This window comes from Gordionus sp. m RMFG-2023, chromosome 3 (assembly GCF_954871325.1).
Source record: "Gordionus sp. m RMFG-2023 chromosome 3, tfGorSpeb1-WG-v2, whole genome shotgun sequence".
Lineage (NCBI taxonomy): Eukaryota > Metazoa > Nematomorpha > Gordioida > Chordodea > Parachordodidae > Gordionus > Gordionus sp. m RMFG-2023.
In genome coordinates this window covers 18,590,477-18,612,262 of record NC_088777.1, presented here as the reverse complement: position 1 = coordinate 18,612,262, position 21,786 = coordinate 18,590,477, and the positions used below count along the sequence as shown (strand labels likewise).

The 21,786-nt window shown below is 26.5% G+C and overlaps 1 protein-coding gene across 4 annotated transcripts in view; it reads right to left on the bottom strand.

The window, feature by feature from the left end:
- The window catches only part of LOC135927698 (lysyl oxidase homolog 3-like), a 31,951-nt gene that overhangs the window by 3,553 nt on the left and 6,612 nt on the right, over nucleotides 1-21,786 (bottom strand). For all 4 annotated transcript variants that reach the window (XM_065463867.1, XM_065463864.1, XM_065463866.1 and 1 more), the window contains exons 2-8: nucleotides 18,660-19,344; nucleotides 8,604-8,782; nucleotides 8,258-8,347; nucleotides 6,005-6,199; nucleotides 5,554-5,713; nucleotides 1,974-2,114; nucleotides 504-621 (exon numbers count right to left, since the gene is read on the bottom strand). In XM_065463867.1, the coding sequence (XP_065319939.1) occupies nucleotides 504-621; nucleotides 1,974-2,114; nucleotides 5,554-5,713; nucleotides 6,005-6,199; nucleotides 8,258-8,347; nucleotides 8,604-8,782; nucleotides 18,660-19,287 (1,511 nt within the window). In that variant the 5' untranslated portion in view covers nucleotides 19,288-19,344. The remainder of the gene's footprint in view (nucleotides 1-503; nucleotides 622-1,973; nucleotides 2,115-5,553; nucleotides 5,714-6,004; nucleotides 6,200-8,257; nucleotides 8,348-8,603; nucleotides 8,783-18,659; nucleotides 19,345-21,786) is intronic.

Genomic DNA, 21,786 nt, shown 5'->3' with positions numbered 1-21,786 from the left:
CACATATATAATTTTACACATGATTTTGAAGAATTAATAAAATAAAATAATTAATAGAAAATGTTTGAACTAATCTCACTTTTTGCTAAACCTGATGATAAAAATTTTAAAAAAGTAAAAAGTTTTAATAAATGGGACAATTGTTTAAGTTGGATAAAATCTTAATCCCAACGCTGGTCAAATTAAGCAGGTATGACTGTATATAATACTATTGTTAGAGTGATATTTCTATAATATTTTTATAATATTTTTTAAAATGATATAAGGTTAAAGGTTACAATATTTTTTTACATATAAGATACAATAGAAATCGCAAAATACACTGATGGTTGGGACAATTAAATTATCTCTATTACCCATTATTTTATAAGCTTAATGATCTAAGTAATATTTATCATCAAATCCTAATGATATCTCATTTTTTTTAAATGCATAGCTTCACTATAACATTGAGAAATGCAAATATTTATAAAAGATAATTAGATTTAATAAAAAATATATACATGTGGCAAGAATGCCATTCCCATAGGTATTTTGGTAAATGAGGCCTAAAATCAGATGTTCCCAAGTTAACAATTCTGCTGGTAAAGCGCAAAAGACGTCTAGTCATATATGGCCACACTTTTTTTCGATAAATTAAATTTTGATTCTATTATATAATATGTATAGAATAACTCATATACAATATAAAAAAACTAACATAGTTATCATTTAAAATTTAAGTAAAAATAAAACATAAATAGTAGGGGATTCGATTTAATTACATAATCTGAAAAACATTTATATTTTAGATTTAAGCTTATCAAACTTCTTAAATTGTTTGTAAATTTCACTAACCATATAATAGAGCATATATTAAAGAGATTCTGTTTATATATGATAGATTGTAGTGTAGGGGTTTAGTAAATCTGTGTATTTAGCAAATCTTTAAATCTTAAATTATTTATCACCGCATATTGAATGACCTAATTCGTGTAATCGAACCAATGACATATAATAATACCTAAACTACGGGTTCATTCATTTAAATGTGTATCAATACAAATCAGTTGATGGCAAGCTATTTTAGTTTCTCATATATATAATTTTCATTAAAATTTTAAGAAAAAAATTTCTTTAAAATAAAAATTAGAGTTAATGCACATTGATGAATCACCAGCAGTCAATATAAGCATTATATGATATTGATTCCAACATACAATAGAGTGCTTGCCCCTGCTAATATCTGACAATTTTCTCATGAACCTTAAATCTACATTTAATTTTTTTTTCATGTAATAAACAAAATAAATTGGCGAAATTGTATGAAATTCACAGGATAGGTTTGCTATTGTTGTTAAAAACCTTGATAAAATTAAATTTTTTATAAACGGCTAAATCAGGATTTTAGACAAACAAATATTTCGTATCAAAATTGCCAAATGATGGGAGAGAGGTTTGGCCCTTTTTTGGATAAAATTTTGAGGATTAGGTAATAATTGTTTGGCAAAAATCGTAATTTGGCCATTTTTAATTGTTTTTTATAAATAAAGCTTTTAAACATCCTGGAATACGATTCCGGAAAAAATTAGGTCTTTTAAATTTAAGAAAAAAGGTGCGTTGGTGATTTAAATTTTAAAAATCTGCTTATAATCATTGCCAATAAAGCATAGCCCTGAATTTGCTAAACTTCTATCCCATATTCAATAAATAATATCATTTTTTCTTCTTAAAGCTGCTTTTATTTAATGCATTTAGTAAGACATATAGATATCATCATCTTTTAAAAAAAAATAAGGTAACTATAATATAACTATCATGTAACTACTAGATTTGAGTAACTATAACTAATTACATTTCAAGTAAATCAACCATGCTATGTACCTATTTACTTTTTGGATAAGGTAACTTCTTAATGTAACAAATTACTTTTGAAAAGTAATTTTAAAACACTCAATTAAACTTGGAAAGAGGGAATTTAATGTATCCATTACTATAATCAGTCGAATCCAACGCATATGCTGTTCTAGCTAAGCAATTTTCCTCCATGGCACATCGCAAAAAAAACATCTGTCTATCTTCAATATAAGCTGTGGACTTGAGAAGTTCAGGATCGGGCACTAAATCGGGCAAACCTTCAAAAAATTTATATAGGTTGATCAATTAGAAAAGTCTAAGTATAGTATATAATCTTTGTTTAAAAAAATATATTTAAAAGAAAAATGTCAAAAAGGGATGGTTCAAATACCTGGAAATGAATCCGCAAACGTTTACTCAGGTATAATTTTTGTTTAAATCTTTTAGTTCAATTTAAGTGTTAATCTTAAATCTAAAATCCAAGAGTAGTTCTTAGAAATAAGTAAAGTATTTCTTCCATTTATCAAGTAATCCTAAATATTTTTCCAATGTTACTATCCTTTCTCTCTCCATTATTATTATCCTCATTGGCCTTTATATTATGAGGACTAGCTGCTCAACCCATGACCCCATTAGTAATAAACATACAGATTTGACTCTAGTTCTTAAAAAATGGAATGAAATTCTATTTCTAATACAAAACGTCTGGGATACTCTCTTAGTTTCCCATTCCTACTTACATTTAATTGAGTGAGCAAGAGGAAGCAAACTATTTCATTTTTACCTCCAATTCAGGATATGAATGTCCGAAATTATCCAAAGCTCAAATCTTGTTTTGGAACTTTCCACAGAGCAACCCAGATTAGTAATAGTTTTCTGACTCAGTTGCGATTCTAGCCAGATTGTGTAGATTGTGGGCAACCCATTTGGCAGTCAAGGAATATTATTCTCTACTTTGTAGATTTTCTCTGGCATTCCAGACATATATTAGCTACTAGCATTTTCATCTTAAAAAAACCCAAATATTCCTAACTGTGGTAAGAGGACTGATTTAACCATCATACCTTAGGCAAGTGGCCCATCATCTCGGAATTTTATCTGCGCATATTTTTCAACCAAGTTCAGCCGATCATCGGTTATTGTGAAATCCTTAAAAATAAGTATACCAGCTTGTAGAATATCCTTTTCATCAATAATTTCATATTCACTCGTGGTCCCATTTCGTTGATAAAAACGCTAAATATACATCGACCAAAGAGTACTTGAGGTCAATCTCAAGTATTAAATTACTTAATAAATTGACAGAGGTGCCAGACACAGTATGCTCTTACAAACCTCACGACTATTCTAGGAAGTTCTAACGCTAGAATTGGTAAATTTTAAAATTGAAAATTTCGTTATTGTGATTACTTAGAGTCCTGCAATCTGAGATATTCTTAAATTTGATTTCCTCAAGGATGTAGACACTGCTACTATTTATATCTAAACAACTATCACTGGAAAATGGCCAAACTCGATGAATTATAGAGCTCATCACTCTAAAGAACTTATGAATAAAATCATAATCAACAAAATAAATTTATGTCTAAGATGTCCTAATTTATTAAAATATAAACATTTTGATTGGGACAAACTCTTCGGCCCAAAAATATATTTCGCTTAAATAATAAACCACAAGAAGTTACTGCAAAAACAAGATTCTCTAGCCTTATGCAAACTTAACTAAAATCATCGATAAAAAACATCTCAAATTTCAGAGCAAAAGAAAGAGTCATCTCACAAAACTTTTCACATCAAGAATGGGAGGGCAAAACTAAATCATTATATCGTACTACCAACGCCGGTAAAAGCTACTTGATGAAGGTAACTGATAAATTAGAAGAGAGATACAAAACGGACAAAATATATTATTTTTTAAAAAAAATCCAAAAACCTAAAGAAGCAGATTGTCAGTCAAATTAAAGACCCCTGGTCGTTAATCCACAAACATGGTGGGGGAAAATAGTACCACTAAGTTAAAAAATAAACAATGGCTCAAGAGTTATTTTCTATCAAGAGTTACTGAAAGTTGAACTCTCATTTTTAAAATCTTTATGTTTTACGATATTATAGGATCCCAAAAAATGGTTATAATAATAATAAAAAAAATTTAAATCTGAGGGAGTCAGGCCAAACTCTTGTTGATTTGTCATGCAATATATTATATAAAAACTAGTTATTCAACTCTTATATGGATCAGAAACATGGGTCATAAGAGAATAAACTTCTCGATTCTTGACGTTCTCAAACAAGTTGACTTAGATACATATATAGGCGTTCAAAAGATAAGAATTAAATCTACTTTTTCTTTATACAATCTTACTTACGTCCCTCCATAATATGGCATCAAATGACTGTACTTAAGTTAGTTAAGTCGGTGAACTAGTAAACTACTTATAATCATCCAACCATCTACGAAATACGTGTCAATCCACTGAAAGGCTAGCATGGATAAATAGTAAGCCGAAAATAATGATGACGACATTAGCGATATTCAGAATGATACTCTCGCTCAGAAATTTTCTTTCATCGAAGAGATAGCTACCCAAATGGTATATATTATATTCCACAACATTATCTCTAAAAAAATTATAAATAATTATTTCGAAATAACAATTTTTATTTATCATATAGAAAAAGCCATCATCTTCCCCTACTCCGGTTTTAATAATAAAAATTAGAGATCTGTAGAGGTATCCAAATACAAAACAGAGACTTTACATCTTCCTAAACAAATACGATATTACCTCGTCAAAACTTTACTCCCTATCTATCTCCAAACCCCCCCCCTAACACCATCTACCAAATCGAAATTAGCAAAAAAAAATCCAAATATAAATTATCATTAAGAAAATAAATATTTTATTTAAATAAGGATAGCGACGTCGTGACTACTTACCCTCTTCCAATTTCAATCACAATCTGCGCCATAGGCCTCCCCCCGTCGATATAAGTTTTGCACAAGCCTGGTATGGATAATTAAAACAACATTAGCCCTGCCAAGCCATAGTTAATAAAATTTAATTTTTTGATAATTTTATTGACTCGATTTTTATATTCTGCAGCCTAGTTGACCTAAGATTTTAAAGTAGATTTTAATCCAGATATGTCCCGGTTTCAAAAAATAACGTTAAAGTCTTAGGGAAACTAGTATACCGGCCTGTAATAGGTCTTTACTAAATATTTACTGCGAACGAACTAAAATAGTATATATATATATATAGATAAATTATATAATATCAATTAATAATGTTTATAATATAAAACTATTCGCTTATTTATTTTAAAAAAAATTTGGCCGAGGGGTTTTTCTTTTCATTATTTTATTATGGAAGATTTGTGTCCTGAAAATATTTGTAAAGCGATTGATCGATTGCCGTTCAAATGGGTGGATTATATGATTTTTAGTTATTAGCGTCATTTAAGCTTAATTATAAATTTGAATAGACCCTCAATTCTTTAAAAAAAAATTATTTATAATATAATATAATTTTTTTTAGACAGTATTTTTTTTTAAATTAATTAAAAAGGATGACTTTTAAATTTCCAAAGCAAAATCTCCTTTATATCCCATAAAGAGGCTTTGTTATTAGGCTCTTGCCAATTTATATAAGTGACTATTTTGGCTTAGCAAAAATAACTTATAATAATATACCTCAAATTAAAAAATTCTTAAACCTTCTCCACATACAACTCCTGCGAAGTCATTGCCTCCCGGACACTGCAAATTTGATTCAGCTACCTCCTTGAATTCGCATTCGCTTAAATCTCTTTCGGTCCCTCTGCAAGTTACACCGTTTAAAATAATGTCTTCTCTTCGACCACCAAATACATGTGTCTATAGATAATTGAATAATTATAGGTAAAAAAAATTGAGTATAATATTTTCACTAATAAAACTGTTAAATAAATAAAATAAAAATAATTTGATAAAAATCGGTACAAAATATAATTCTACTATTAAAAAATTTCGAGTTAAAAGTTTTGAAGATAAGACAATTTTGATTAAGGATTTAGCGCTCCCATTAATGGATTCTCATTTATCTAAATGAGTATTAGGACTTTAAGTGCAAGTACAAAATTTCTATCGATTCAATGATAATGTGATTATATATATCATATATTAGACCTGAGGAGCCGCTTTAGCGAACCCAAATCCCAATTGAGTGCAAGTTACATTGGCTTCCATAAGCATCCATCCATCTCCGCATATAAGCCCCCAACGATTATTACCAAACATATCCACTTCAACCCTTCCTTCATGTGAAGAGGAACGCCCACCCACTAGTCTTATTTTCATTTGGGTCCTATCGCGAACAATATCCTATTCAATTAAAAAGTATAATGATTTGTGTAAATGTTGCTATTTTCGTAATAGAATATACTTTTATTGCATTGTATAAAAAGAAAGATTAAAAATATGCAAAAAATCCATAACAAATTGAAGGTTTTGCCCCTTATTTTTGATTTTTTTTTGGAAATGCTAAAAATTTGTCATATTGCCAAGAGCCTTACGCGTCCTCTTGACTACAGCTCTGGTATTGTTTGATTACGCATATTGTCGATAACATATCTTATTATATAATTATGAGGCATCAAAAAGATGCTGAGTTAAACGATTTCTTCTAATCTGCAAGATTTTAAAATGGATAAAACAAAAATCATATAAAATAATTTTTAAAAAAAATATAATTTAAAATAAATAAAGACTGTTTAAAAAATGAATATGGTGCCTCATGCTGTAACTTAAGGTGGGGTGACTGTAGCTGACAGCACTGGCATAAATGAATCATTATGTAATTAAAGAATAACAACTAAAAAAGATTACTAAAATCTTACAAATATTTAAATTTTAGTTTTAAAAATTATTGTTTATAGGATTTGACAAATGTTATTAGTATTATTATCATAAATAATTTCAAGCTTTCATTATTATTTTAAAACATTTACTTATTATAGAAATCAAATATCTATTAGGAACTCTAAAGAACCCAACTGCACACTAAATTCCTTAATATCCTACGATATATATATATATATACTAGAGGTCTGCAAATGACAAAACTTTCAGGCCAGGCCCGATTGGAATTTTTGTTTTTGTACGGCCAACCCAATTTTGTACCCTGGCCGGCTCTGCTTGCTTTTTTTAAATCCAGAAATATACCCTAAAATAATCAATAATGATGAGGATTTCGATTTTATGATTTTCATATTAAGCACTAAACACAAAATGTAGGAAAGGAAATTATTTTTATGAATGAATGATCATAGTAACAGGTCATTTAATCATTAAAATTACAAGCAAATAAAATATATATTATTATAACAGAATAACATTATTTCTGATCTCTAATAAGCGTGTCGGGCATTTTTAATTTTTGCCTGCTCCCGTTAATTTTTTTGCCCGGACCTGCCCAAATAAAATTTTTTTATAAGTTACCAGGCCCGGCCCAGAGAAGGAAAGATGATATTTAATTTTTTCCCCCTTTTAGCAAAATCTTTTCTTTTTTTAAAATTATATAGTTAATACGATAATTATGAATAAAAAAGATCCCCTAATTTAGCTAGTTATGGAAAACAAAAAATTTAAATTAATTTAATATGACCTTTGAAAAAGAGAGGGAATAATTTTGGAATGAATGCAAAGAGAAATTTTACGAGATTTAATATGATTTTGATTTGATACATAATTAAAATCTAATGCATTTTCAAAAAAAAATAAAAAAAAAAACTGAAACTGAAGTTAAATTAAATATTTTAAAAGATTTTCATTAAGTAGCTGTTTCGCCTGCCCTTGTTTTAGGCCACCTCTTGTTAAGATTAAGTAAGACAGTAATCAAATTTTTTTAATTTATATATTACCACATAAAATCATGAAAGTCGTGGTTCTTTATTTCCTTTTCTTCTTTTCCACCAAATGATAAAATTTGTAAAATGTTTTCCTATTATACCTTTTCAATTGTATAAACCTCTTTATATGCATTAATTTATATAGGGTTTTAGGTATTCAATGCCTCTTCAAAAAAATTGATAATATATATAAAATAATCTTTTTAAAAAATTATGACTAAAATATGTTTTTAAGATTTTACAAGTTGTATTTATTATCAAATGTTTTTGTGGGGTAATCCCGATCTTTTATGGTTTCTTCTGATGTTATAAATAATTATACTCCCAAGAACTAACTATATAAAAATTAAATAAATTTTAAATTTTCATGGTCAAGAGAGTGATAGGCTAAAATCGCCTTCGAAGGCTGAGAGACAAAAAGGGTTCTCACATATTGGAATTTGTCTAAATATAAGGTTAACCAATGTAATTTTTGTTCATTATTAATTAAAATACGACACAAAGATGATATTGAACATGGAAAACAATTTACCGAGATTCTTCGCCTAGGAGCATGAGCGAAGTCGTTATCGCCACTCCCTTCATCGTTTAACCCTAAATGTCCTCTCGAAGCGGAAGAAATCTGAATTTTTTAAAAAATTATATGCATAATCATTAGTATGGTTGGTTGACTTTTAAATTAAAATACTAAATATCGATATATGTATATTTTGCATTTTGAGAAGAAAAAATTTAACTAAAAATCAAAACAAATAAAATAAAATTATAGACAAAATTTTTAATATTATGTCTATATAAGTAAACTCTATTTACCCTCTATTTTAAATATCTAACTAACCTCTTTTGAGCTAAATATCTAATTTATATTATAATAAAACCCTTGGAGTCACGACTCTTCCATCATTGTTGGTATTATGCGATTCGGTTGGGTAATTAACGCATTCTACCCCAGCGGCCTCGGCTATAGAACAATCGTGGAGACCCCAGCCGTTGGAGGAACATTCGTGAATAAAATTTTCATTTCCTTGGCAGTTAACATTGTCTAGCCAATACCTTTCTTCAAAATTAATAAATTTAAAAAAAAAAGATTCATATGTAAAACATTTATTTAATAGAGCTGTTGAATTATGAAACTTTTTTTATAAATTATGGAAGGAGGGAAGGAGATATGTCGATATTCTTATTTTATAACTTTCATTTTCATCAAATTAAACAAACTCGTCTAAAGTGAAGAAGTAGTTCTTGAATAAAAAAAAAATTCTAAAGGTGAATGGCATTACTTTTATTTTAGATGAATTTTGAATATAAAAATATTCATTTTTTTTGATGAACATGTTCGTTTTTTAAGTTAATTCATTTAAAAAGTTAAAAATTTTATTTATTTTTTAATAAAAGATTTCGTTTTCTAACTGAGCTGTTTTCCTTCAAATATTTTTCAAAACACTTTCCTTTCTGATTAATGTCTTTACACTAATATGGTTTATATTTTATAATGTTTAAGTTTATAAAATTATTTTAGAGATATATATATATATATATATAATAGTTGAGCTTGGATAATATACTTTGCCATGGCTAATTTCAATAGGTGTTTCAAAGCCATCGCATTTATCACTATAAAAAGTGAAGGTTGCACTTGAGCTATTTGAACTATCTTAATTTTTTTAGAATCTAGCATATATATATATATATGAAGATAAGTGTATTATTTTCTCCATAATACATTTGGTTTTTAAACTCGAATGACCTTGGATAAGGCTTTCACAGACTGAAATAATAAAAAATAAACTAGTATCATATTTAAAGAAATTCGTAGAAAATCAAAATGTATAAGTTTTAGAACAAAGTATCTATTCTGATATCTCTTTTTTAAAAATTTGGAAAATTTAAGATGATTGCCTATCAAAATTTTTGAAATAAAAAAATATAGCATCAAATATTTTCAGAAATAAGACCCTTATTCAGCAAATATAACACTGCAATACCATTCTCTTATATTTATACACGTTATATTCTATTACAAAATAAAAGTATTAAATTCAACGTTTAACATGATGTTTTATGCCTTTTTCAGAGGCTATAGAAGGGTGGGATGGGTTGATTAGGACAAATAATATGAATACTTCAGTTTAGATTTTTATAGTTCACAACTAGAAAAATATCAGATAGAATAGCGGGTGTTTAGCTAATAAACAAGTTAAAGAAGAAAATGGATGGAAAAAAAACAAAAGGTACTCGAAAATGAGGAACAATCAAATTCAAATTTTAAAAAATAATTAAATATCATATACTCAAAAATTTGCGGAAAAATTACAAAGGTAGATGGAAATGAGAAATTTAAGAAATAATAAAATGAAAAAAAATACAAAATTAAGCGAAAAAGGGGTAAAATTAGGAATTATAAAATATACTTAAAAATTGGAGGGAATAAAAAATACAAAAATAACAGAAATCGAACAAGTTAAAAATCAGAGACCGTATTTTAAATTTTTAAAATATACACGGGCCGGGCCGGGCCTGAAAATTTTTTTAAAAAATTTACACAACATGAATTATTATATTCGTCAATTAGATATGGTTATAGTGATTATATATAGTTATGATTAATATAATGTTGGGTGAAAGTTAACACTTGACACTCATAGTATCTATTACATAATATAATTATAGTTTTCCTGCCATGGAATAAATACGCAAAGTATAATAGGTAATATACATTATTATATAATAATAGCTGATAGCCCGTCAAGAATGAAGGATAATCAGAATTTTTTCCGTATGGATAAATAATAAATTTTACCTTCATTTGACGATGGATGAATCAGAATAATAGTCAAATGAGAGGAATAGATTATCCGTATTCATCCTTCCAATATTTCTATAAATTTTTAGAGAAAAGGCCAAATATATTATAAAAAATATGGAAAAAAAATTATGTTGTGAATTATAATATTTATCAATTCTTTTAAGAAATTTTCCACATCCAGACGCAATGGTTTTTGCTCTCTCACTTCGTATAAAATCTACATTCTTCTCAAAGAATCATTTAAATGCTTTTAAAACGTTCCTAAATACTCTTTTAAAAAAAGACTTGCCATAATAGATTCGAATCAATCACGGGGGCAAACCTGATTATCTCACAAACACCGTGGTGGTATCCACCCCATAGCAATGGGCTATTTAGAAGATTATTAGCAAAAATAATTGCCATGGGTCAAAACCCAGGGTCTTAACTTATTAAGTATACTTATAAATTAGGATTTGGTGTTAAGGGAGAAGGCATAGCTTCACATGCTATTTGTATTCCAAAATCCTCCTCCTAGCATGGGTATTTATCAAAGTAGACTTTAAAAATGCTTTCAATAGCAAATTTTGTGAACATTTCATAAATTGTTTTTATCCCAAATTTCCTGTTTATTCAAAATTCCTAGAGACATACTGCAAAATTAAAACTTCTTTATTCAGCCCACATGTCATAGATTCTGACAAAAGGATCCAGCAGAGGGAAAACGTCCTCGTTTTTTTTCCTAGGTATTCATTATCACATCCATTATCTTAAATCTAAATTTGATTTGGATATAATTATTTGGCATCATGATGATGGAACAATCTAGATGCTCTTCCTAAAATAATTGATTTTCAATTTCTTGAAGCAAATTTTAAAAGACTCATTCTAATAAGTCCAAATCCGAAATATGTTTCCATGATAACAATATACAAAACCCTCATCTGGCAAAATTAAATTTTTTATTGAGTACATAAATAATAAAAATTAAAAAAAATAAGGAATCTATATAATTAAAAAAAAAGTATACTAAGTTAGATTAACAAAAAAAATGGATTGCTAGGATTCGAACCCAAAGCCATCAGCTTCGTGAGCGATGCTCTTGCCGATTAGGCCACAGACGCTTTTCAAAGTTGACGATTTTTTATATATTATAAATTGTGACTGTGACTATGACACGGCTTTTATATATATTACTAGTTAATAGCCCGTCAAGAATGACGGGGTAATTACTTAGTTTGTGTATATGGTACTAAATATGCTTTATATTAAAATTTAGGAGAAAAAGATAAAATTGTTGCAATGTAACCCGTGAGCATTAATGGTATTAGAAATATCAAAATTTAAATTTGTGATAGAAATCATGGGTAAAATTAAAAATAGAGATTCTACAAAATTTTTGAATTTTAAATATGCTTTTGGCCTCAAAATTTTGTTATGCAGACACAGCTAGGCCTGATCAAAAAACCACGTCCCATGCAACTTCCCCACAATTTTGCCATTTATTTCTATTGTAATTTAATAATAATGTCTTAAATTTAATTTTATATTTAGAGGAAAATTTAAATTTGTGATAGAAATCATATTGAATAAAATTTAAAATAGAGATGCTTGGAAATTTTTTAATTTTAAATATGGGGTAGACATTGGCCTGAAATTTTTTTGGCAGACATAGCCAGGCCTGATCAAAAAACCAAATCCCATGCAACTTTCATAAAATTTTGCCATTTATTTCTATTGTAATTTATAACAATGTCTTAAATTTAATTTTATATTTCATTTATTTCTATTATTTAATAACAATATCTTAAATTAAATTTTATATTTAGAATAAAATTTTAATTTGTGATAGAAATCATATTGGGTAAAATTTAAAATAGATATGCTTGAAAATTTTTTAATTTTAAATATGGAGCAGACATTGGCCTGAAATTTTTTTTCTAAAACCTGGCCAACCCATAATAATTTTGTAATTTTTTCCCAATCCTGGAGATAGGTAAATCTCTGAAAACCATATTGTTGGGAAAATTTTATCAAGCTAACTAAAGACAATTATAATTTTGTTAGTTGAGATAAAATATATAAAAGTCATATAAAAATAAAATCAGAATATGAAAGTTGCATGGGCTTGGTTTTTCAATCAGGCCTGGCAATTTCTGCAAAAAAAATTTTCAGGTCAATGTCTAGCCCATATTTAAAATTACAAAATTTTCAAGCATTTCTATTTTATATTTTACACAATATGATTTCTATCACAAATCTAAATTTTATTCTAAATATAAAATTAAATTTAAGACATTTTTATTAAATAACAATAAAAATAAATGGCAAAATTTTATGAAAGTTGCATGGAATTTGGTTTTTTGATCAGGCCTAACTATATCTGCAAAAAAAAAAATTCAGGCCAATGTATAACCCATATTTAAAATTCAACAATCTTAAAGCATCTCTAGTTTAAATTTTATCCAATATGATTTCCATCACAAATTAAATTTTGATATTTCTATTACATGATTACGGTATACATTGCAACAATTTTACCTCTTTTTCTCCTAAATTTTAATATTTATATAAAATTTATTAATAAAGTATATTTAGTACCATACACACAAACTAAATAATCACCCTTCAACCGCGTCAGCTAGTATGGTAATAAACGGCAGAATTTTAAAATCAGCTATTAATTAATATATATATAACTAATATTTTAAATTTGATTATATTCAAGTTGGTGCATGCTTAAAACGTACAACTTTGTAACGGGAGGTTTGTGTTACACTCTCGTAGAGAGCAAAAAAATAACATTACACTATATAGTCTCCTTAAATTTTAAATACTTTAGGAAGATACGAAAACGATCATGTTTTGATTATGGAGATTATATATATTAGATATGTTATATTTTTTATTATTTAAAATATCAGTTTTATTTTTTGTATAAATAGAATTAATATAGTATATTCTCAAAATATTTACACAAATTTTTTATAGATCAATTTATAATATACTAAATATCTGTTTAGAATAAAAAAATAAATAAAATATGTAATATGTAGTGTTGTTAAAAGGCTCGTTTTGATCCTTTTAAAAACGGCTAACTCAGTATTTTATCCAGAAAAATATTACGCAATCCTGAAAATTTTGTTCATAGAAGGAGCAAAGGTCTAGATATATAGTATCGAAATTTCGAGGCTTAGTCAATATTTTTCTGGCGAAAATATTGAGTTAGCCATTTTTAAAAATCGGCTCAAAGGGAGCCGTTTAACAACATTAGCTAATATGCTTGTTTATTAAATGATAATACTAGCCAAAAATATGATAAAATACCGAATAGATGAATTTTTTGTATATACCAGGTCGAATATAATTTTAAAAAATTCCGAGCCGGGCTTAAAAAATCCGGGCCGGACAGTGCAAATGGTACCTCTGCAGGTCTCTGATAAAAATCATAAAAATACTCAACAAATGGGGAAATATAAAGTAAAAATAAAATCATAAAATACTCAAAAATCTTATTTAAAAGAAATTCACAAAGCAAAAATTATTTTTAGCTAGTTTTGTAAACTAACAGACTTGTTTACCGCGTTACTTTTTAAACTTTTATTAAAATTTGGCCTAAATTATAAAAATAATTTATTAAAAGATCACACCATACTACGTTATATATCAGCAACTGGCCGTAAAATTGTATGATTTTAAAAATTCAGGTGAAACTTAAATCAAAACGAGCCAGGCAAAATTTTTTGAAAATAATTTAAATAATATAAATTAACCAGTTTGAAATTCATATATTTTCAAATTTGCAATTCCTTTATAAAACAATAAAAAAATTTTTTAATACAATACACTAAAATTATTTAACTGCGAAATGGTCAAAATTTTTAAAATACTAGGATGGCGGCTGGGTCTAAAAAATAAAAAAAATACGAGCTGGGTTAAAAAAATTTAAGTCCAGGCTGGACATAAAATAAAAAATAAAATCCAGGCTAGACAGGGCTTAAATGATTGACATTTGCAGATTTGTGGTGCAAAAATAATTATAATTTTTTAAAAAATATAAAAACTTATCTAACATTGAAAACTTTTAACCATTTGATCATTATAAAATGTCGAAAAAGATATGATCAAATCAATAGATAAAATATATATTTTATAAACAAAAAATGATTATCTATTGGCAAAGCGATATTATTAGTTCTTAAAAAAAGATGACCTTATAATTAATTAACCGAATGAAACATTGTTGCTTCGTAATAAGGCAAAAGAAGAAGGTTGAACTGAACATAACAAAAAAAATTTATTTAAAATTTTTTAATGATATTTTATAATTATTTGATCTTAAACTAGTATAAATTTGTTTTATCAATTTCTTCGAGGTTTTACAAAAAATAAAATATTTATCGACACTCAACCGCAATAGTTCTTTTTTTCGTTGATTTTGAAAGGGAAATTGTTTTTTGTGTGTGTTTTTTTTTCAATTTATTTTTACATTTTGTAAAGGTCATTTTATTATTATATATTTTTATGATTGTATGATGTAATTAATTAATACATTTTTTAGAAAAATAGGTTATAAAATAAAGAATTTCATAAAAAGTGTAAGGTTGTTGTCACATATATATATTGGCTTTTAAAATCAATTAATTTTTTATTATAAATCAACATTAGGGGGGAAGTCAAGAACATATACGTCTTAAAAAATAAATTATTTTACACATTTCATTATCCCTACTCTTTCAACAAAATTTTTGAATGATATTGGGCATGGGTAATATACAACTTCCTTTTTTTGAATCAGGGAAATCATATTATAATGAACATTAGGTTTTTTTCTCATTTTATTAAAACAATATTTGAATATCCAATTAGTGTTGCTAAAATGCTCGTTTTTAACCGATTTTTAAAAAAGGCTAACTCAATATTTTAGCCAGAAAAATATTGCCTAAGCCTAGAGATTTCGCTAATAGATGTCCAAACCTTTGTGACATATATGAACAAAATCTTTAGGCTTACGTAATATTTTTCTGAATAAAATATTGAGTTTGCCGTTTTTAAAAATTGGCTCCAATCGAGCCGCTTAACAACACTATATCCAATGCTTATTAGTTCAGCTATAGGGCCAAACATTTTTGTAGATTCCCAAAAAACCCGATGCGCTTGGGTAAAATAATTTTCGGACCGGACAGGTAAATTTGTGGAGAAATTTATTTTCTTATAGTTTTTAACCGTTATTATATAATGCAAATTCATAATTTTTCCTTCATAAGAATTATTACGAACTGGTCAAATTTTATATCATTCGGCCAGCCCGGGTAAATGATTATAAGGGCCGGACCAAAAATTTCGGGTAGGGCCTGGGTGAAATCTATCCGTACCGATCCTTAGTATAGAAAGCTAAGAAGGGTTAATAAAGCATCTAATTTATTTTCCTTATGGGCGAATCAATTTTAGGACAGTTATTTATATATTAAACTTGCAAGGGCTACGTACAATAATAGTTCTTATATTTTAAATGGCAACGTGACAATTGGTAAACGATTGCGCTAAAAAATGCAAAATTTGTAAACACTATAATACTGAGTATGAATATAATTTAAAAACACTCGTTTATTATATTAATATAAAGAAAAGATTTACGAATCGAAAATAACGTGGAATGGTTGTTTTAATTCTAGCTTGTAACTGGGGCTCATATCTGGCTTTTAAAAATAGCTCTTCTAATTTAATTTAATTTAACTATAAATCTTTGATATATCCAATTTATTAATTAGCCATGCTAAAAATCTTTTTAAATTTAATGGATTAAGAATTGCATCAGGGTCAAGTTCGAGGTTAAATATGTATAAATTATACTTATTATTATACTAAAAAATTATCCAATGTTCAAAATTAATTATTAATTATAAATTATTAAGTTGTCTTAATTTAATAATATACTTAATTTTTATAAAACTCGTTTTAAAATATTATAAATCTTTAAAAATAAATATATAAATAAAAAAACATATGTTCTTTGATTAATTGCAATAGTTATAATTTATTGCATTTAATAAATAAATAATAAATTTCTAAATCCAAAAAATCCATTCCAATATATTTGTCGAATTTGAATCTTCACAATATTAGTTTCAGTTTCAATTTATAATTATAAAAATTAATATTATTATAAAAATTTATAGGGATTAAATAATATTTTATTTATTCTCCTGATTCATGACCTAAGGTCATTATTTTATTCAAAGTAATAATCAAAAGAAAGTTTCTATAAGAAATACAATTTCGGGTAATTATAGTTTGTAAGCGGTATATTTTTAAAAGATTATTAAATTTATAACACTTGTCCAAAATGAATAACTGCTTACAGATTGGAGCGTTTTGCGTTTTAATTCAAATAAAGAATTTTAGATGTAAACGTATAAATTGGTATAAAAGTATTTTTGTTTTAAAAAATTTAATTTTAAAAAAATTCTCAGGGATCCAAACCGGACTTCTAAAAGGCATGCAAACTGGTTTGAATATTTTGATATAACTGTTTTATAGATAATTATCAATCAATTTTTATTGGCCCATCACTGATATTTATATATAATAATAATAAAATAGATAATAGTTTCTTTATATATGGTGTGATAAATTTTTTTTAAAAAATATGCTTCTTTCTATATATTCTAACAAGTATGTACGTGAAAAGACCAAATTAATATTACTTTTTACCCCTAAATCATAAACCGTTATTTTTATACAAACCCAAACCTATATTCTTCAAAGTTCAAATTGAAATTCACTACAATTTAAACAACAAAGTATTTTATAGAAAAACATAACCCTAAACACTACTGCTCTTTATGTAAGATCAAAGCAAAAAATAATTTAAGTCTAGTAATCCCATCCATATAAAGCCTTGAGTTTAAATATTTTTTACTTGAAAAATTTTAAATATGGACATAAACTACTCATATAAACATTAAAATAAAAATTTAAAAAAATTATATATTTTATATGGATAAAATGATTTAGGATATAATATATTGTATATCTTTCATTTTTTTTTCTGGGGGAAGGATAAAATAATACTCAAATTTTTCAGTAAGAAATTGCTCAATATAGTAAAAAAAATATTGATTGTTATCAAAAAATGCTAGCTGAAATGAATATACAGCTATAATTTCGGGCTTTTGAATAATGGAGAAATGCAAAATTATAGACTTTAATTTTATGATTTTTTTTAATGTTATTATATTCATTTTGAATGGAGATGATTAAAATTTTTAGTATAATTGACTTTATACTTATAAATGTTTTATTAGTAATTAAAATGTAATATTTTTTATCTAAGAAAAACCCTTTTAAAACACTAAATCACAAAAGACGTAGGCAATATTTTCATAGAGGTGGATTAATATACATTTTATTAGTGAGCCTTATGTCAGCTTTTTACCCCAAACTACAGTTATCTTTTACTTTTATATAATATGTCGGTTTTATGCTTTTTTTTTTAAATTTTAAAAAAAAATAAAAGTTATTAACTTCTAAAAAAAATTGTTTACAATAAACTTATTTTATTCATTTTTGGTTTGAAGAAAAAGCCTGTGCTTAAAATAATATTTAAGAAATTTATAAATTTGCCACGGGGCTCCCACTCTCTCCCTTTGGCTATGCCTGTGTACATCAAAATTTCACCTAACTTCACATACTTATGTCAGAAATATGTTAAAATCACATTCATAATGGTCTAAATTATATTCTTAAAAATTAAGTAATTAACAATTATAAATTAAGATATATAATGTTGTAATCATAGATATTTATATTATATAAAATCATGGAAAATAGAGACACGAAATTTTTTTAAAGGTATATAAAATCATTGATTATATTTATCACGGCCCGGATTTTAAAATATATTTTATTTATTTTTAAATTTTATAGCTAATAATAGCGATTAAAAATATTTGGTTTTAAAATATATGGCCCGGCCGGGGTATTTTTAAAAAAAATTAATGCCCGGCCCGGATATATTTAAAAAATTAAATTCGCCCGGTGCCAAGCCGGGCCCGCTTGTCTCTGATAATTATGTCAAGGTTAAATAATCTATTTACATTTGAAAAAAGTAAAAATTTTCACAATTTATTGATCATATTGATTATACCTGACGCTTTTCCAAATTCTGAATCATGTGTAGCCCTCCTTGCAGATGGATATCCTAGTTGTCGACAAACTACGGTGGCTTCTTTTATATCCCAATCGTCATCACAAATAGAGCCCCACCTGCCCATGTGATAAACCTCTAAGTTACCTGAATATTGACTTCTAGAACCAGTTAATCTAATACCACCTTCAGATCCCTGAACATCATTTGATTCAATATTAGAAAATCCTTCAGAAATTTGTGGCCTAAAATAGGATCCGGGACCCCTATTATTCCTGGAATATTCAGACCTATCGCCTTGAGCAAAGATATAAGTTATGGATAGTGCATTGACAATTAAAAGTAAAAATAAATTTTTATTTAAAAGCACTGTACAACTGGGAGTAGCATTGTATTTCATATGTGTCCTAGTTATATGTGCGAGTGTACATAAGAATGATATAAATTGAGTCATTGTGTTCGTGATATATGGAAGGAATAAGGAATGAGGAGAATATTTGTGCGGAAGGCTGGATGTGGATTGTGAATGATTCATTTTATTAGAGAATGTTGTTGACCGTTTATGACTTTTTGAGATCTTGATTCTATCGTACAATATTAGCACATCCCCATCACTCCTAAATGCCATGGAATTAATTGGTGTAGGCTCGTGAGGGTAATTGTTATTGGTACTCAAATTACCTATCTTTGGAATTATATTTGATTACTAAATAGGAAGTGTAAGCCGTTTAATAAAAACAATTTTTGTTACCTAACTTTATAGATATTTATAATTAATTTTGAAATCTTTTTTAATCATGCTAAAATATTTTTTTAAATAGAATTTTTATTATTAAAAGACACCTTATGATTGAAATTAACAATTTCAGAAAATATTTAAATTACCTATAAATTTTATTATAGATATAGATATTTTTTCGTAATTTTTATATTTTTATATTATTAATTTTAAATAATAACAGTATTCATTCAATTGATATTTATTTCGAAGTTTAAAATTTTGGGAATTTTTTAAAAAAATTAAAACATTTCAAAAAGTATTTTTTTTTGTAGCTTTTTATATTATTTTTTTTATTTAAGTGTTATCATTTTATATCTTTTTTAAATATTAAATTTAAAAAAAACAAAAGTTAAAATTTGTATTTTATTTATTCGTCATAAAAACTCTAATTTAACATCTGAAATATAATTTTTTTTCTTTTAATTCCCTGAAATTTAAAAAAAAAAATATAAAAATGAAATTATATTTTTGTGATAAAAGTTTTCTAGGTTGTTTGCTAAATATCTGGAAATTTTTATTTAAAAAAATCTTTCATTGAGTTGAGAGAGAAATCATCACTTTTATATAAACCAGCGATCTTAAGTACCGGCTTGGAGCAAGTTATAAAATAGTAAATTACTTAAAATTACAAATTTAAAAATCCTGATGGCCAGGCGGCATCAAAAAAGGGGCTAAACTGGACATGAAACAAAAATCCGGGCTAGGCTTAAAATTTCAGTGGTACCGTTAAGATATATGGATTTATTTTTTTGTTTGTTTGTTTAATTTTAGATAGAATTTCCTTTTTTGCGAATATTTTAGAAATGTTAGTTGGAATTTCCCTTTTCAGGCCAATTTAAAAAAATAAATTTCTATTTTTTTACAGTGTAGGTGTCCCCTCTCTTTTTACAAGTTAAAAAGCTAGCGACACCACACTTTTAAGCGTATAGAATTTGTACACTGATTTAATATTATATGAATTCATTTTGTCGATTTCATAAATGATTTTATTTACACTTGAAACAATAAACAATTTTTAAAATATACATGTTATTAATTAATTATTTTTAATCTATTCTTCAAAAAAAATTTAAATTAAATTGTGCAAACATTTTATTTGAAAAAGGTCGTTCGAAATATTAATATATATACTTAAAACTTTATTTATTATAAATAAAATAAAATTTTAAAAATAGTTACAAATACAACAATATTTATGTGACATGACATTATTATCATCACTTTATTTTTTGTTTTTAAATTTTTGTAAAAACAACAACTCACCTTGAACACATCTTTTTTTTTTAAAAAAATACGTAAAATTAAAACTTAAAAAACAAAATTAATAGGTATATTTATAATTACCAACTTACTTATTCTGATGGTATTTATAGGTTTTTATCTTTCTTACAGTTCCGATTCTAGGCCCATTTGGGGGGGGGGGGAGCGGGTTCCCTAAAAATTTCGCACCTGCCCTCCCCCCACCTCCAAAAATTTTTTTTTAAAATTCTTTTGGTTCATGGAAAATATTTTTTATAAGAAGGTAATGGGGAGAGAAATAACTGCTGTTCAAACCATTAGATATTAAAAAAACTATTTATGTCTGCTGAAATACCTAATAGCGCTAACCGCACCAATATTGTAATTAGGAACAAGAAGAAAATGCAAATATATTAATTTGGTGGGTGAAAGGAAAATTATCAAGGTGCCAAAATTCAGAATAAGGAAAATGTTGTGCTTCCAAAAGGAGAGGTTAGATTTTTTATTATTCTTACATTACAAATATTTTACAACTGATTTAAATCAGGTATTACCAAATATGCCATTTCAAAAAGAAAATCTTAGAAAATATTTTTTTTCCTACTAACCGAAATTTTAAAATGTATCGTAACTAAGGATTTTTTGCTGCTTTTCAGCAGGCCAACTAGGATTTTACAATAATATCCGAAGAGCAACAGGATAGTACACTAGTTAATCAACCGTTATAGAACTTATAATTAAGTTAGAAAGAATAGCCGGTGAAGAATTAGAATTGAATAGATTAACTATATATCCCCCACATGATTTTGCATTTTTTGACATATAATTTGGAAACAAAAATTGAAACAAATTTTAGATTTATATGTGCCAAAATCTTCATCTACAAAATTTGTATAGCTTTCTGCCTATAATACTGTAGGAGCTATAATTAATTATGCGAAGTGTGCCCTTTTGTAAAATGATTAAGCGCCAGGGTAAAATGGTTAAAATAAAATTGAACATAACATTATTGTTTTATTGAATAAAATGTTGCCATTTTGACTTATTCATCACTTATATTTATAAACTAATCAATACAATACGGTAAGTAAATTATTTTATCAAAAA